The sequence below is a fragment of the Mytilus trossulus genome, chromosome 12 (assembly GCF_036588685.1).
Source record: "Mytilus trossulus isolate FHL-02 chromosome 12, PNRI_Mtr1.1.1.hap1, whole genome shotgun sequence".
NCBI lineage: Eukaryota > Metazoa > Mollusca > Bivalvia > Mytilida > Mytilidae > Mytilus > Mytilus trossulus.
This window is the reverse complement of record NC_086384.1, coordinates 49,416,121-49,434,703: the sequence shown is the minus strand read 5'-3', so window position 1 is coordinate 49,434,703 and position 18,583 is coordinate 49,416,121. Positions and strand designations below refer to the sequence as shown.

At 31.1% G+C, this 18,583-nt stretch overlaps 2 protein-coding genes across 2 annotated transcripts in view; one reads left to right on the top strand and one right to left on the bottom strand.

Moving 5' to 3' along the window:
- The window catches only part of LOC134693494 (hemicentin-1-like), a 32,666-nt gene extending 31,330 nt beyond the window's left edge, over positions 1 to 1,336 (bottom strand). Inside the window, exon 1 of the mRNA XM_063554328.1 lies at positions 559 to 1,336. Within this exon, the coding sequence (XP_063410398.1) occupies positions 559 to 1,336 (778 nt within the window). The remainder of the gene's footprint in view (positions 1 to 558) is intronic.
- LOC134692754 (glycine amidinotransferase, mitochondrial-like) overlaps positions 1 to 18,583 on the top strand; it is a 647,170-nt gene that overhangs the window by 268,966 nt on the left and 359,621 nt on the right. The window lies entirely within an intron of this gene.

Genomic DNA, 18,583 nt, shown 5'->3' with positions numbered 1-18,583 from the left:
GTTGTTATCTCTTTGACACATTCCCCATTTCCATTCTCAATTTTATAAGAATTCACAATTTATATTAGGAAGATTAACAGTTTGTTTGTGTTTCTGCTTTTTATATTACAGTCAGGTTCATAAGTGTTTCTCGTTTATCATGTTTTATAGTGATAAAAAAAAAATTGGTTTTCCCGTTTGAATGGGTCTAGTATTTTTTGGAGGGGGGAGGGGCTTTATGAATTGCTGTTAGGATTGAGCCAAGGCTCCGTGTTAAAGACCGAACCATGACCTATAATTGTTTACTTTTATAAATTGTGACTTGGATGGAGAGTTGTCTCATTTGCACTCATACCACATCTTCCTTTTTCTAGTTAATTAAGCCCCGATATTTATTTCTGTTTTCTCTTTCGGTATAAGTAGGCACTAACTGACTGAATATTCGTGGGATAGTGAGTTAACGCCTCATTACAATGGCTGCACCTCGGGGGACAACAAAATCAATATTCCACTCATATCCAGTCAAAAAGTATAAACTATTATAAGGGTCTCTTCACATAATCCCCAAAATACACCTACCTATTTTGTCAAGCTTTTTGTTAATCCTTTGTTTAATCCGTTTCTCAAAATTCTGCATTTCTGTTCTCAGCAATTTCTTTTCCTTTAAAATTTTTCCGTTTACATTTTTAAAGCCAATACGTGTGGAATTTGTCAGTTCCTGGAATTCATCATTCAATAAAGTCAAAGAGAATCCTATGGAAATCGTCGATTCTTTGGATTTATTTTCTACTTGTTTTAACTCATGTTTTTGTTGTGAAGTAATGTTTTGTAAATTCTCAATGTTATAACTTGATGTTTCCTTTTCTGACATTAACTTCTCCATTTTTTCCACAGTGATATTAAGCGTTCGTTCTAAATAACGGTTTTGTTTTTTCAGAAATTCAACTTCGCGATTTACGTTGAACAGACGATCGCTGTAATTGCTTGTCAATTTTTTAGACATGTTTTTTTCTTCATTTATCGCACGTTGTTGTTCTGAGGTAAGTGTTTGTAATGCCTGGATCGTTAGATTTAAGAATTGTTCATTTGTAACTAGTTTCTCCATTTTGTCCACAGAATTGTTAAGCCTTTGATTTAAAGTTTGGTTTTGTTTAATCAGAGAATCAAGCTTAAGTCCGTCATCTCGAACTGTTTTAAGAAGCTCGTGGTAATTGCTGACCATGGTTTCCAATTTGTCGTTAACATGGTTAATTTTTTTCACAAGATCAGCATCCATTGATTCAGCATTCCCAGAACTTACATCTAATAAAAATCCGAAACAGATAAATGACAGAACAGTTAAAACATTCAACCACATTTTGTTCCTTTTAACCAATTCTTCTTTCTAAAGAACATTAAACACATTAAACATTAGCTGGGTTATTTCATTTAGCAGAAACTGGATTACGTCTTTGATAATTGCAGGTGAACTTAAAACAACAGAACACATGTCTAAACTCAGTACCATACATAGTTCGTCTTTCAATACCATGATAATACTTGTCGTGTTTTGCTGTGCGTGCATTTATAGAATTTGTGCGGTATCATCTACTATAAACAACATTTTTAAAATTAGGATCATGACCTCCAGAATGCACTGTTTTAACCTGAATATAAACCTTTTCAATTATGAATACACACACAACGCAAATTTACAGATCGAACATTGCTGTGCTGTTATTTGTATGTATATATATATATTTCTTTTATAACTTTACAAATTGTTTGCTTTAACTGCTGATCATTGTATATGTAGCTGAGATATATATGTAAAACAGGTTATGACAGATGGCTATCTATAATTATCTTATAAGAATATCTATAAAATCTGCACCTCATATAATAGGTAAACCTGTAGTATCGGGGAATCTGATTATATGATGTTTGATGGAAATTATATTTGTAATGAATAAAAAAAATTAGGTTATATCAAATGATGCAAAAACAAAACGTCAAGTGAAAACATTGTTATTATTCAGGTTAAAACATATTATAAATCGATAAAGTACAAAATTAATGTAGTTTATTTTTATACATTATTTTGTAAGTTAAGGTACCTTTCATTTTGTATCTGGGAGTGAGAGCTGCATAAGGATAAAGTTTGTAAATGTATGTAGACGAAAATAATTTTCCAATACATTTTCTAATATTCTACATAAAACAGATGACTATTGATACAAATGATGACTCTGAGACGCCAACTAGCCCAAAAAAAGAAATAAGGGTTTTATAGAGGGGTCCCATTTTCAAATGTTTTATAATCCTGGTACCTTTGATAACTATTTACGGGGGGGGGGGGGGGGGGTCAAATAAAAATAAAAAATAAATTTTATGGGGATCAATAAATATGTTATATGTGTTATTTCACAATGACCATCCCCAAGCCTCCCTTTTTCCAGGTAATAAAAATCATCAGTCCCTAAATCAAATTATAGGTCTACAGAGTACAAAACTAATGTTGGTTTTATTTATATTGTTATGTATCAATCATCGGCTGTAGCATTACATTAATGTTTAGGTTAAAACAAATTATAAATAGATAAAGCACAAATGTAGGTTATATTTATATTGTATCAGTTATCGGTTGTTGCGATATTTTTCGGAAAATCATCAAAAGACTTATTATATTTCAAAACACAGTTTAACGTTGTTCCATATATCCTGCATTAACATCCCTATTAAGATTAGTATGGCCTTCCATTGAAGAAAAACATTTCTTCCTTAAGTTTTTAATTTGATTTGTTTCGTTCCATACAGGAATTTCCGAATTGTGCATTTCTTACAAGTGTTGCTGTGGTCGGTTTTAAGTGTATAATATTCAGGACTGTTATAGTTACAGTACTAGTATATTCAATTAGCATATGGAGTAAATTTGGATGTAACACGTCTTCTGATTGGCTGAACGTCATTCGTGTCAGCTTTTAGGCATAATTTGGTCATATGACCGTCATGTCATCAACGATTTTTTGGATCTGGAGACGTTCAGTGATAATAAACGCTATACTAATTTCCAAATTGTACACAATAAACTAAAATAAAAATAATACAAGACTAACAAAGGCCAGAGGCTCCTAACTTGGGACAGGCGCAGAAATACGGCGTGGTTAAACATGTTTATGAGATATCAACCATCCCCCTATACCTCTAGCCAATGTAGAAAAGTAAATGCACTACAATACGCAATTCAAGAAAAGTCCGAAAAGTTATTTTGGAAAGGATAAAAAAAAACTTTAACTTTAAAGATGAAAAGCCAATGCCTGACAAACAATACAATCTATAAATTTCATTGAGTTGTTTTTTCGGACACGTTAAAACAAAAGTGTATTTGCTTTACAACTATTTTAGATATACTTGAATTATATATCAAACATTTCAAAGTTATTTAAAGCAACCTAATTCTAATTTTAGAAACTAATTACTTTCAGATGAAATGTTGCCACACAGCTAAAAAAAATAAAAACACTGACAGATGATTAATATATTTAAGATAAAGAATACTGATTAACTACAGACACATACGAATTGTTTATATACTAAGACGTGTTGTAATATATTTTTGGAAATTGTTTACGTTTGTTTAGTTGAATCGGTAGAAATTATATTGATGGCAATTGGCAAACGCTACCCTCATCTTTTATAAGATTTATAACTTTACACCTCAGACTGTTAAAATAGAAGTCATAAAATCGAAAAATGAATACCAGAAAAAAAAATTGTATTCAATGTATACAGAATAATAATCTCAAAACCACCCCATGACCAAACAATAGTTATACGGATTATACCATCTGCTGTTGTCTGTTCTATAGCTATGGTCGTTTTTTTTTGTATTTTTGACACTTTCCCTATTTCCATTCTCAATTTTATTTAATTTAATATCTACCGTCAATTATAATATATATTTTCCAAAAGGCACATTTGGTTTAAAATTATTTTCTATAAAAAAAAAATCTAACAAGTACAAGTATTTGGTTTAAAACGTTCACCGGCCCCATTTTAATTTTGATCTGTAAAATTTTAAGAAGTTGTAATATTAACCTATAAAAGAGAAACTCTTCACTGTATTCTATAAAGGTAAGATAAATGACGATAATGAATGACGACTAGTGGCTGATAAAATGAATATTCAGGACGATAACATGTCAATATAATATGAGTATTTATCCCGCTTTTTAATAGACTGACACGCTTATCCGTTTTTGTTGAACGTATGTTAGCTCGCACTCCATAGTTAGGTGTTTAGTTTCGCAATTGGCCCTCTTTGGATTTTTCAAATATGAGAGCTAGTGTGCAAGAACTTTTAATTTTTGGTAGCTGAGGTTTGAAATAGCCTTCATATTGGGTTTATTTGAAAATCATGATAATTTAATGTCTGTAATATAGGATGTTTTCTGTATGACAGTCCGTATTTGCATATCCATACCAAATATACACATTTGGTCATTGGTCCGGCAATTATTGTAATGCTTTTTTCCAACTTTTTGTAGCACGAACTTAACTTAAGTTGTGATTAAATTTTACGAAACAATGAGGCGAAAGACACCCATTTTTATATGATTATTAGGAAGATTAATGTCAACAGTTTCTAAAAAGGTATCACTCAAAGGCATTGAAATTCTAGCTTAACCCAAATTTTGTGGGGTATGTGACTTTTAAACTCCCTTATTTGAAATACTATATGGTAAATAAATGCAGAATGTTGCCATAGATACACAAAATATGGATTACATTTCAATTGACCTTTGAAAACACAATCTATGGACGATTCTGATTACATACATATGCACATGAAAAACACAAACAGTTAGGTTAATGTATTAGAATGTATAAGAAATCCAGGAACAGCAGATGATAAAACATTTTGTGGTTCATTTTTAATTTCATTTTCTAACTGTGGAGGGTTACTTTATATGTTTAGTTCGCAGAAAAAAAACAGTCATCCGACCCGGACTCATTTTCGGTTCAGAACCGACCAGTCTGTGCAGTTACTCTATAATGCCACATGTTTAGCGGTGAAATAGTAAATGCCAATTTAAACGTCTTTGTTTGATTCGGTCGGAATTCGAACAAATGATCTCCCGCCCTCGAGACACACACCCTCACACGAAACCATGAGAGCGGTAGTACAGAAGATCATACCAATAACTCAAGTATTTTAAACAATACAGTTTCATAGCGTGGATTTATATTGTAAACAAAATGTTAATATCGATGATCGACTTTTCATTTTCATATAGAGTATATTTTATGGATCAACGCTCTCAGCAAATTAAAACTTTATTGAATATATTATTTAAATGGCCCGAATGTGGCCAGCTGTTCCATGCATGAAAAATTAATTTCATGAGTAGTTCTTAGCACACAGAGACGAGATTTTGTAAAATAATCTAATGAATGTTCATGTATAATATATATTTAACATGTTAAAAATTTTTGTTTTGTTTTTTTGAGGGGGGGGGGGGGGGTTCTTCAATTTATTATATAACTGACTGGTTATAAACAAAGTTTAAATATTTTTTTACTATGATTATGATCAACTGTTTTGATACGAATTATAATATATGAACTTTTGTCACGCAAGATTTAAACAATGAAAGGTAAACGTTTTTTCAGGTCTTTTCTCTTCATTTAGACATGAAAAGGTAATAACGAACGACTTAAATAAAAAAAAGTATGATCTAATATATTGAACTTTCTTAAATATATCACCTAAAAACGTTTTGATTGGGCCAGAAAAAAACTTGTTTAGCACGAATGTATTCATTGACGTTTGCATGCATATTTTACGTTAAATTGAAACAAACAAATGAAAGCAAGATTTATGAATTAATTGGACTAAACAGAAAGCATTAATAATATTGCAGTCGCATGTAACGTAGTGTAGGAAAATTAACGCATCAAAAACAAAATGAAATTACCTCGAAGTTCAGTATTTTTGTGATTTTCCTTTTTATTAGATCCATGAATCAGGCAATTATGAAAAGAACAGGGTCATTACAAACAATCTGGTCTATGACAAATTTTCGGTTGTTACCAATTCAATAAATTTTTGGAGGGAAGGAAGCATCAATCAAACACAAAAAAGCAAAATGATGCCTTCCCCTAAACTAGGTGACGTCTCAGGTATGCATTGGCGTCAAACGTAAACACCGGACAATTTCAGGCTTCTTGACCGCCTCAGAACGTAATAAAATTAGATAAAGAATATTCCTAGGTTCCAAATTTTAGTTGTTTTGCTTTTTCATGTTTTGATAGGGGATATTACCTGTCAATGCATTCCAGAATTCAAAATGTTGTTTTTTGTCAGTTACAGAGGTGGAGGTAGAAAATAAAATCACAAAAATACTAAACTCTGAGGAAAATTCAAAACGTAAGGTCCTTAATCAAATGGTAGAGAAGTGTATGCTAATATTCATCCAATCAGAACCATTGATAAAAATCAATTGCATTATAAAATTATATTGAAATGATTGGAAAAACATGGTTATGTACATGATTACCGAATATAAGATAAAGTGTAAAAGGGATATTTTCGAGAGAAAAGTAGGTACAAAAGAAATATGGAATGGAAGCCTCATATCTATAAAAACATATGAGAATATGAATCATGTATTCAAGGAATTTTTGTAATCAAAATTGGCAATATTTAGCTATTTGTATTATTCGGTGAAGAATATTTCGACACCATTCAAAAAGGAACAATGTCGTTCAATGTGATTTAACTTTTTATACGACATTAAATATTTGAATTGAATGGAATTTATATGAAACTTACATAATTATCTCAAAGGAGAAATTAGCAGTCACATAATCATTTTAAAAATTAATAATAAATTAATAACTAGTTTGTGCTAAAATAGATGTTTTCTTTATAGCTTTGAAAGTTTTATAGGAACTGATAACATTTTAATAGGTAACTTAATCACACACGTTAACGTGTTTGTGTTGTAATGATCAGATTCAAAGAATGAAAATAAATGAAATAATGACATTTCATAACACTGGACAATTTATCTCACTCCTAATGCCAAAGAATTCGTTTGCTATGCAAACATCCGTTAACGATGTTAGTAAAGATTGAATGGATGTTAAAGAAAATGGGCTACACAAAAATAATAACTATCCTTGTGTTTCATTTCAAACATGGATTAACAGCTATCGTAATGCAACATTCGTTTCCTTGTGCACTGGTCAATATATTTTCCTATACCGTAGAATATATTAAAAGTGCCACCATTACTAGGTAGGTGATAAAGGGTATACTTCAATGAGACAGCAACCATCTTGTTTTGAAAGTTGCAAAGGGGTTACTATATCAAATATTGCATTTCAAATTAAGGTTAGGCAAAAATAATAAATAATCAATTGTGTGTGCTACTCCTCGCTCTTGTAGGGAGGGATACGGAGGAAATACTACAAAAAAGTTCCCCATAATTTGTAGAATAATCGGGCCATTTTTTATGGGTTAATCAGTGGTGGTAGATCTGTGTCTGTATCTATAAAAATAAATATTGGTCGCCATTTTCCCTGAAATGAGTATGTACGATTTACATAGACTATATATGAAGAAATTGTGTATGTAAAGTTCTTTCTATCTCATAAACAACGTTTTCAGAATCCTGAATATGACATGTATACGTAGTTGTCGATATTAAAAAAAAAACCACAAGTTAAACAAACCGTTAAAACGTATTGAAACTTCAATTAATCTAGGATTGGATGATCTTCTGTCAACTCTATATCCATTGTTTACGAGTTCAATTTGAACAACACGTTTTAAGCGCAAAAACATAGAACCATTAGTTTAAACCGGAGTTTTAAAAACTTTTATCTTTTGTTTAAATTATTTTTTATGGATAAATAGAAACTGTAACTAAACTTTTCATCAAAACAATATAATAACATATTAATTTAAGTCAGTGTTTTTTTCGCTTTTTTGTTTGAAATATCAGTATCGCTGAATCAATTTAACCGATTAAAACTGAAATTCAATTTTACTTACAGGTATATCAGAATATTAGTGAATAATAGATCTACAATCGGAAAAAAGTACACAAGACAATTATACACATAAGAAGGACTTACAGTTGACACACTGCCTACACAAACTGTGCGGATCTAATCATCACATAATATGTTAACCCCACAGCTAGACATTATATATATATACTTGCAAATGTCACAAACCTCAAATAGCAAGGATGACAATAAATAATTCAGAATAAATTAAAAGTAACTGACAATACAACAAGAAAGACGGTATATCATTGGACCAGTAAATCTTTAATTATTGGATAGAAAAGAATACAGTGTTAAGTAGTAGTGTAAAGTGATACTACTAACTGCAAAGGAGACAACCGTAGACAACACACTTTAATGAAATTTGAAATAAGTGACAGAGAATATACTTTTTATGAATAGATTGACAACAACAGGACTTTTTTTATAATAAATTTGAAGAAACTGCTTACGACTTTACTTGATACGGTAAAATGACAACTTGCAATGCCATATCCGTATCACATGTTTCAGAGGAAGAGGATAATTATTTGAGACTGCATGTGTTGCTGATTGGTATTTCTCCGAGGGCTGTGCGTGTACTATTTGATAGAGAATTTCACACTTCCTGCTTATCATCTTCACTCAAAAAGGAACTTAAAAAACTGAATGACTTAAAAAAAAAGAAGCATATTATTAACGCAGAACAGTGGTAGTTACTATTTCCCCGTGGAGGTTGGTTTAAAATTCTACAACTAAGTCATCCCGCCATCGTGTTATTTTCTTAAGGTTAATGTTTGAGTTCTTGGTTTTCCTTTTAACTTATATGCCTTGTCTTTATGCTTTTTTGGTGTTGCCATATTTGCTTAATTCTATAGTGATTTAGATTATAACAGAATAGAGACTGCTGTAGTCCCATTTCGGAAATGTTTATCTGTTATGTCTGATCGTTTTGTTCACACCTGTTTAACAATATAACGGAAATTCATGCGATGATCATTAAATTGAGAGGGTTAACGAGTTGGCTAGCTTCGGTATTTTGTTATCTTACTTTTGGCAAAAAGTTTCTTATATTACATTATTTTGAATGTTTTCTCATTTAAATTAGAGGAAATAAAAGATCTACATGCCAACAAGAAATTACGAAAGCTAAATAAGAATACAGTAGACCCAAGATTTGATAATGCTGTGCAATTTCAAAAATATCATAATTTGTGGATTGTACGCCATAAAAAATTAACCGTTGATATTAACTGCAGGGAGTGTTTACATGCATTTGATCCCCATATTTAAAGTAAGATCTATAAAACAGCGAGTATGAAATACCACATACATTGTAACTGCTGATTTTTTCCTTCATATTATAATTTATTCTTATAATCGTCTTTCGTGCAACCTGTATATGGACGAGTTGTTTGCTGGTTCAATTACACAACGTCTTACAAGATGATGATACCTTTTATTTGAATAATCGTTCGGATAAAAATTCTTGAAATTCTTTAGGTCAATGTCGTCTTGATATCTTTTGATAAACAGATATATGGAATAAAAAAACCTACATATTTGGAAGAAGGATAAACATATTTCCAAAACTGTGTATACAAATATACATATGTAATTTTAGATTATCGTTGAACATCACAAAAATAATTGTTTTATTGCTTTCGTCGGTACGATGATAATGATAATCTGTTAATCGTTTTTTTTTTTTAATCTTAAACGACGTTGCTTATTTCGTATATAACAAACGTATAACAAGAGTAAACATAAATAATTACAACAAACTGAAAATGCAATAAGCCGTTTGGTTACTATTTACACCACTGGGTCGATGCCACTGCTGGTGGACGTTTCGTCCCCGAGGGTATCACCAGCACAGTAGCCAGCACTTCGGTGTTGACATGAATATCAAATATGTGGTCATATTTATAAATTTACTGTTTACTAAACTTTGAATTTTTCGAAAAACTACGATTTATTTTTATCCTAGGAATAGATTACCTTAGCCGTATTTGGCAACCTTTTTGTAATTTTGAATCCTCAATGCTCTTAAACTTCGTACTTGTTTGGCTTTTTGAATATTTTGATATTAGCATCACTGATGAGTCTTATGTAGACGAAACGCGCGTCTGGCGTACTAAATTTTAATCCTGGTAGCTTTGAAAACTATTGGTAGCCAACGTGTTGTCCGTTTATATTTGACTTCAAGTTATTAGTTTTCATCAACCTTTGGTATGTTTCGCCTCTCGTGTGGAAAATATTATTTTGTCTGTTGTGTCTTCGTTTTTCTCTTAAAGCTTTGAAACGAAAATATTTTACATTTTTATCTATACTGACGATATATAGAGATTACCTTTTAATCATTTGTTTGATAAATTGTTAACCAAAAGGTGGTGAGTGAAAACAAAGTAACAAACGTACAGCGAATGTACCTTTTTTATCGGACTTATAACGAAATTTGAATGGCAAAATTAGAATGAAACACTACACGAAAAGGCAGATTTACAACAATTTGGACAGTCATGTAAATGTTTGACAAATGTAACTACTTTTCTGCAAGAAATATTTGCGGACCTGCTAATGTATATGTAAATGTATTATTCCTTTGACATTATTTAAGAGGTAGTCAAAGATATGCTAAAGATAATTATTTTATTTCCATAGCTTTAGTCATTCTCCAAAGATATGTAAAGATAGGCCATAGATTTACATGCACTTTCCAAGATAGGAGATATATGCAAAGTTTAAAATATGCATAACTGATTTACAGTGGTGTGGGCAGTTTTGAGAGACCGCGGTTTATAAAACATTTACAACCAATGTAAATGCTGACAAATGTTTGTGTTATATTTGCAAACGTTTGTCGATATCGTTCATGTATGTAAAGATATGTATTTTATTTACTTATACTTTCCAGTATTATAGTTATTTTGATAAATATTGATATTTGCAACACATCTTTACAGACGTATGCAAAGCTTTGAGAGACCGCGGTTTATAAAACATTTACAACCAATGTAAATGCTGTCAAATGTTTGTGTAATATTTGCAAACGTTTGTCGATATCGTTCATGAATGTGAAGAAATGTATTTTATTTACTAATACTTTCCAGTATTATAGTTATTTTGATAAATATTGATATTTGCAACACATCTTTACAGACGTATGCAAAGTTTTGAGAGACCGCGGTTTATAAAACATTTACAACCAATGAAAATTCTGACAAATGTTTGTGTAATATTTGTAAACGTTTGTCGATATCGTGCATGTATGTAAAGAAATGAATTGTATTTACTAATACTTTCCATTATTATAGTTATTTTGATAAATATTGATATTTGCAACACATCTTTACAGACGGATGCAAAGTTTTGAGAGACCGCGGTTTATAAAACATTTACGACCAATGAAAATGCTGACAAATGTTTGTGTTATATTTGCAGACGTTTGTCGATATCGTTCATGAATGTAAAGAAATGAATTTTATTTGCTAATACTTTCCAGTATTATAGTTATTTTGATAAATATTGATATTTGCAACACATCTTTACAGACGTATGCAAAGTTTTGAGAGACTGCGGTTTATAAAACATTTACAACCAATGTAAATGCTGTCAAATGTTTGTGTAATATTTGCAAACGTTTGTCGATATCGTTCATGTATGTAAAGAAATGTATTTTATCAACTCCCAAAAAAATAGAAAGGGTCTTATATATTATAAGACTTTTTGGAGCAAATTTTAAGTATTGATGGTTTCAGAGACCGTGAAAATATTGAATTGATTAAGCAGATATTGTTCTTCCCGAATTCAATCCAGAACTTTTTGAAGTTATGATATTACAAGTGGCAAGGTGCTTTTTCAATGTCGGACCGATGATATTTTTTTCTATTTGAATGGTTAAGAAAATCTTCAAAGCTATTCTCCAGAACCAAGGAAATTATTTCTAACTTTAATGAGAATTTTTTAAGATCCTGCTGGTATAAAAAAACACAAATGCTTAAAAAAAAAGTATTTATCTTTTCTTACAGCAGGGTTTTCAATTCGATATGCTTGTTTGTATCAGAACGGAAACTTCAACTTTTACGACGTTTGTGACAGTAAATTGATACTTTTTTTTTTATTTGTGTAAACGTCCAGCTGCAAATGCTACACCAATCTCAGTTGTAGGGAAAAATGCTCTTATATAATAACACTGTACTAAATTGTAAGCAGCATTACTTTTTGTACTTCAAAATACGAACAAAAATAATTCAATGACATCATAATTATTTGAATGAACTCTAAACCAGAATAAATAATCTAATGATCATATCGATCAAATCGGTACGTTTTCTCAACTCAAGCTTAAGTACTTATATTGGTGTGGACTTGGAAAAAGTTAGTTTAGTTTCTGCTTATTTGTGATCTTTTTTCATTTAAATCAAGAGAATAATTGAAAAATTTTTTTTTTTAATATAACTTTAGCCAAGGCGTGTGTTTTCAATGTAAAAAATAAATGCATGATCGTATGATTTGAAAATACACGAGTATGCACGTACATGTACATGTATTTTATCAGAATGGTTATGATAACAATTGAAAATGCCTAATAATACAATAAAGAAATAGAATCAAGTATCCCTCAATAGGTGGTAAATATGTCACTTGTGTGTAAATTAATGGGTTTTCTCGACTGTGAAATGGTCCATCTTTTAGCACTACAGGGTTCCTTAAAAGGAAAACCTTATATGTTAATTACCAAAATTGATCTTATAACGCTAACTGGGTATAATAAAATCCAGACGTTCTAAAGAGATTAATAATATAAACATGTACAAATCATGCCAATTATACGCAAGCCAAGCATATGGCAGATATAAAGACATCGGGGTTATTTCTATAATTTAACATGCAGTTTGTATTCATGAAAATGAGTTAAATACTTCGAAAAAGGCAAATAATTTAAAAGTTTACATGCTAGAAAATTAAAGAAGAAATAAGAACAGTAGCATTCAATTTGTATCTTAATTCTGTTGAGGATAAACACCATTTCATATTTAAAAGTAGAATGTACACGTTTACAAGCTTATTAACTAGAAATATGTTGAAATTATATACAGTAAAAGTATGTTAAATCAATTATCTTTTGTATATAAAAACATGCATTATCGTTTCCCCGCTTCTGCATGTTCTGATATATAGCAGATTTCATAAATTTGATGCAAAGCAAACGATTTAACCTTTAAATTTGATATAATCTTTGTTTTTCGTGTTTCAACAAGAATAAAAATGACCAACATGAATGGAAAAAAAATACATCAATTTCCATAATCTTCCTTCTACTATATTAATCTGATTATACATGTATATATGAAAATATTTATTCAATTCAGAATAGTAATAGAAAATCGTTGTCCTTTTTGTTTTCCAATCTTGACTTTATCCCATTTAAAGATATAATGATCTCAAGAAATAATCCTATGCAGTACATGTATTTGTTCCAATCGAAGGCTTCAAATTTTTAAAACATTTTCTTATCAAGATTAATAACATTTAATTATTTCAAATTTAAAAAATGTTGTTGCAGAATGGTGTAAATGTTAATCGCCGATATCGAAATCTAACTCCATTTTGTCATAAGTAACAACATATTAAAATTTGAAATCCTTTGGATGAAAAGTTCGAAGATTATCGAACGGAAACGATTGGAACAGCCCGCCCGCTCGTCTGCAGTACAACATTAAACCAATAACGGGACTGGAAATCCGTTAAAACAACAGCAAGTCTATCTATGTCACAAAGGCGTCAGAAAAAGTCCGAGAGTATTCACAATCTCTTATAAGGAGTTTTCTTAGTATACAAGTGATGTAAATCAAAAGGGTTACTATTGCTTTATTTACATAAATAGAAATGTGGAATATACACAGCAACTGTCAAATTAACAACAATCAAAACCAAAGACATATAGATAACACGTGACTAATGCAGGATGGACAACAACATAGAGAATGGAAGTATATTTTACTGCTAATCTGTTACAGTATAGTTTTAGTAAAGATTCGTTGGTCTCTTGAATATGAAAGATAAAAAGTACAGTTGTATTTAGTATTGCAAGTATGAAATCTGTCAAATTATAAAATCACATGTTCACAACAATAGTCAGATTTAAGCTATAACAGCAACAAAGTGCAATCTCCTATAACGTATTTGTTTGTCTTGATTAAAATCAAACCATTATGACATAAGGAGATGTGATATGATTGCTAATTACACAACTTTCCATCAAAGACTAAATGACGTACATATATATCTAAGATCTCCCAATTAACATCCCACTAATACTATGAACTGCTTATACAAAAAGATATTTTGTCACCAAATGATTTATTATAATTTATAAAATAGATGTTAAATAAACTGTGTACCCTTGGCTAAAACTGGGATCATATTGCTTTACCAGTGTCCTTTCGACAGTTCGTCCCGCACTTGGTATACTAGTATACTATTAGGTTTATTTGGATGATTTCGTAGGATTATGTACAGTTTTTAAGCTTTAACTTTTAACAATGTACTTCAGATTCGCATCTTGTCATTTTTTTCTATTTTCGACAGATTGTTAAAGTTTGGCCTTTTGAAATGTATTGCGCCGGTTTATTTTTTAACCTATATTGAGGGTGCACATACATATAATAGTATATTCTCAGGTTCATTTTTCTTTAATGACTTTTCACAGACGACAGAAAGTTGAACTTGGTGTTTTTGAGTAAACTTTTGCATTCAGTTTGCAAGGTTTGTCCGACTAACTACGCACACAACCCACACGTTTACATCATACAGAGTATCCTGTATCTTGTATTATATAAGGATGTTGATTTTCTTTTTAATTTTCACAACTAACAGAGTGTTTAACCTTTCCTGACTGCTGCACTAAATGTGTGTGTCAGACACAACAATTCAAATTGCACTGTATCGTCCAGTAAATGCATGAAATGTTTGCCACCGGACTTTGAGCAATCATCTATCAATCAATTCAAATTGTACCTCAATATCAATGTTTACCAAATTACGTTATTCCAAAACGTCACAAGTTTTCTGCCAAATTCTTTATTTAAGCGTATCGGTCAACTTTGAAGTTATGTATATAAAAAACAAGGACGATGACATATGTGTTACTATATATATATATATAATATATATATATATAAGTACGTCTGAGTCAGTGACAACTCTACAACAGATGTATCCATCGGATCGCCATCAATGATGGTGATACATGGCTGTGTACATAATGTATATACAACTCGTCTAAACATCAACCCAACAATGTTAGATCTAACATTGTTGGGTTGATGTTTAGACGAGTTGTATATATATATGTACTGTAGTACGCCGCTAGATTAAAACTGACGTGGAAAGGTAACATATGGCCACCGAAAGCTCTTTTTTTTAGAGCCCAGGTGGTCGTGTGGTCTAGCGGGACGGCTTTGTGATTTGCAGGCGATTTGGTGTCACGATATCACAATAGCATGGGTTCGAATCCCGGCGAGGGAAGAACCAAAAATTTGCGAAAGCAAATTTACAGATCTAACATTGTTGGGTTGATGTTTAGACGAGTTGTATATATATATATATATATATAGGCGTAACTGTTAACTGTTAACTTTTTACTTATTTTATTATTTTATCTAATGAATATATATATATATATATATATATATATATAAATAAAGGAATGTGGTTTGATCGACAACTCCGTACAAGAGACCAAGTGACAATGAAAAGCCTGAGTTGGTCCGGTAAGGGCCGATTTTGGCCTCAAATTTCAGATTCATCGAACGAAAGATCAGTTTGACCACGTTTTAAACACTTAAGTGTCTATTTTATTTAAATCAATTAGTTTAAGTGAAAGATTTTAACTGACTAAGTCATAAAAAAACGCACCGATTCAAGCTGAAATACGAAAAATCTACCAAATATGCTGAAAAATTTCATTTTCAGATGTTTTTTTTTTTATCTCAAAAATGAAAGTGGCCGCATCCGTGTTCATCCTCAACCTTTATATATGTTGTGTATTATCATAAAATACAACTTCCATTTCAAAATTATTATTAAGGATGTACACGAATGCGGCCACTTTCGTTTTACACGAAAACCGTCTAAAATTTAACTAAAATGCTAGAATTGTGAAGTTCTCAGTAAATTATTATGACTAAATGGTGCTAGTACCCGATATATGTGCATTGTATTGTCAAAAACAGCCCATTTTTATGTAACAGAAGCATTTTACTGACCAATAAATAACTAAAAGTTTACATTTTAACAATTTTGTAAAACTGTAATATTTATGGGCCAAAAAAGGGTATTACTGGACCTACTCCTTTACATCAATAGGTCAATGAATTGCCTTCATCAATGAGCAAAGAATATACCGCATAAAGTCAGCTATAAAAAGCCCCGAAATGACATAAAATGTATGTAAAACAATTCAAACGAGAAAACTTACGAACTAATTTATGTCCAAAATAATGAACGAAAATCAAATATGTTACATAACAACCAACTGAATTTTAGGCTACTTGACTCGGGACATGAACATACAGAATGTGTCGAGGTTAAACACGTTTATAGGAGGCAATCCTTCCCTAACCTGGGGCATAAACTGGATCCCTGTTGTGTTCACGCATCGCTTAACTATCGCTGCAAAGCTTAAGATGGAATGGCGGACCAGTTTAACATGGTACAGCGGTGTAATTTAACAACATAAGAATACACAAGAAATCAGTTAAAAAGGCTTAACTCATCAGATGGATACAACTAGAATACATCTAACAAAAACAGAGTGGACATGCAAAGGAACTTATACATGTACATCCGAACAACCAAAATACTTTTAGTACAGATCTTAGACTACTCGCAGTTACTGACAATTGGTTAAAAGCTAATAACAACTAATACAAAAAGCATGCATCTTAGATGCATGGATTCAGTATACAATCCTGGATATTACGTTAGTTTTTAGTCTTTCTCCTCCGTATATAAGAACAAAGCCATCTATTGAAAAATTAAAAAAAAAATCTTGGTATGGATCAATAGTATTCTAAGGGAAAACATGTCAGGCATGGAAAAGCATATTCCTGAAAATATTCAACATTTAAACTACACTGTGGTCTGATTATTAAGGGATACTATACTGCATTGTGAAAACAACAGCTAGATATACATAAAGATGGTAAACTACAAACTTATGTAACATTCTAGTGCAACTTCGGTTTTGAAAATTATTTGTCAATAATACGACGTTTTGAGCAAAGGAACTTGTATTACTAGATTAAGAATATCTGCTCACAAATTGCAAATTGAATCTGGTAGATACCAGGGTACTCTTCGACATAACCGAATTTGTCTCAGGTGCACCCCGGATTAGGTTGAGGATGAAGTTAATTTTTTTATTTAAATGTGACACGCATTTATTAAAAAGAGAGAAATTGATGCAAAATATATTTAAATCATGTCCAAACTTTCAAAATTTAAATATTAATAACAAATTAATTTGGATAATGAATAATGAGGATCCCAATGTACTATTTGCATTTCATAAATATATAGAAGATACTATGAATTGAAGGACAATATAATCTGCAATATCTAATCTCAATATAACTCTTTAATATGAATTTGGATACCCTGTTAAGCCTGCACAGATCATAAGAAGAATTTCAAATTCTCTGGCACTGTCCCTTGATGATCCTTGCTGACTGGACCCAGAATCTATAACACTAAAAATATGTATTTAAAATATATTTTAGAAAATTTAGGACTTTGACTCATCTGCATTAAGTACAAGTAGGGATTTCCCTTTAAGCACCGACGCTTTGTGCTTTCCGCAGATAAGTCATATTAAATATCCTTTGTGAGATAATACTTGTTATTTGCAGTATACCTCATAGTCAAATTCGCAAGTGCTTAAATTGTGTTTTTTTTTTGCATTTTCTTTATATTTTCTCCCCACAAACTACTCATGCCTCTTGTTTGTCTTTTCAAAGTGAAAATACACTTACCGGGTGCACTTCGAGTCACTGATGTCAACAATAATAATAATAATACATTGCTGCTTTTATTCTATTATTTTTATAACACTTGTTACATATCTTTTATTGTCAGTGTTCTGCATATGTTATTGTTTATAATATTATTGTCGGTATGCTATATGCCCTCCTGGGGCCCTAATTTGGTAAATAAAAATAATCTATTCTATTCTATTCTATATTATAAGTATATACAACAAATGAAAATTGACCAATGTGGACCTTATATTTTCGCAATTCCATATATTGCTTTATATACATGTAGTTTACAACAATAGACTTTGTTAGTCGTGTATTATTTTAATTATAGTTTCTTTTGTACAATTTGGAAATTAGTATGGCGTTCTCTATCACTGAACTAGTATATACATGTATTTTTTGGGCCAACTGAAGGACGCCTCCGGGTGCGGAAATTTCTCGCAACATTGAAGACCTGTTGGTGACCTTCTGCTGTTGGTTTTTCTGTGGTCAGGTTGTTGTCTCTTTGACACATTTCCCAT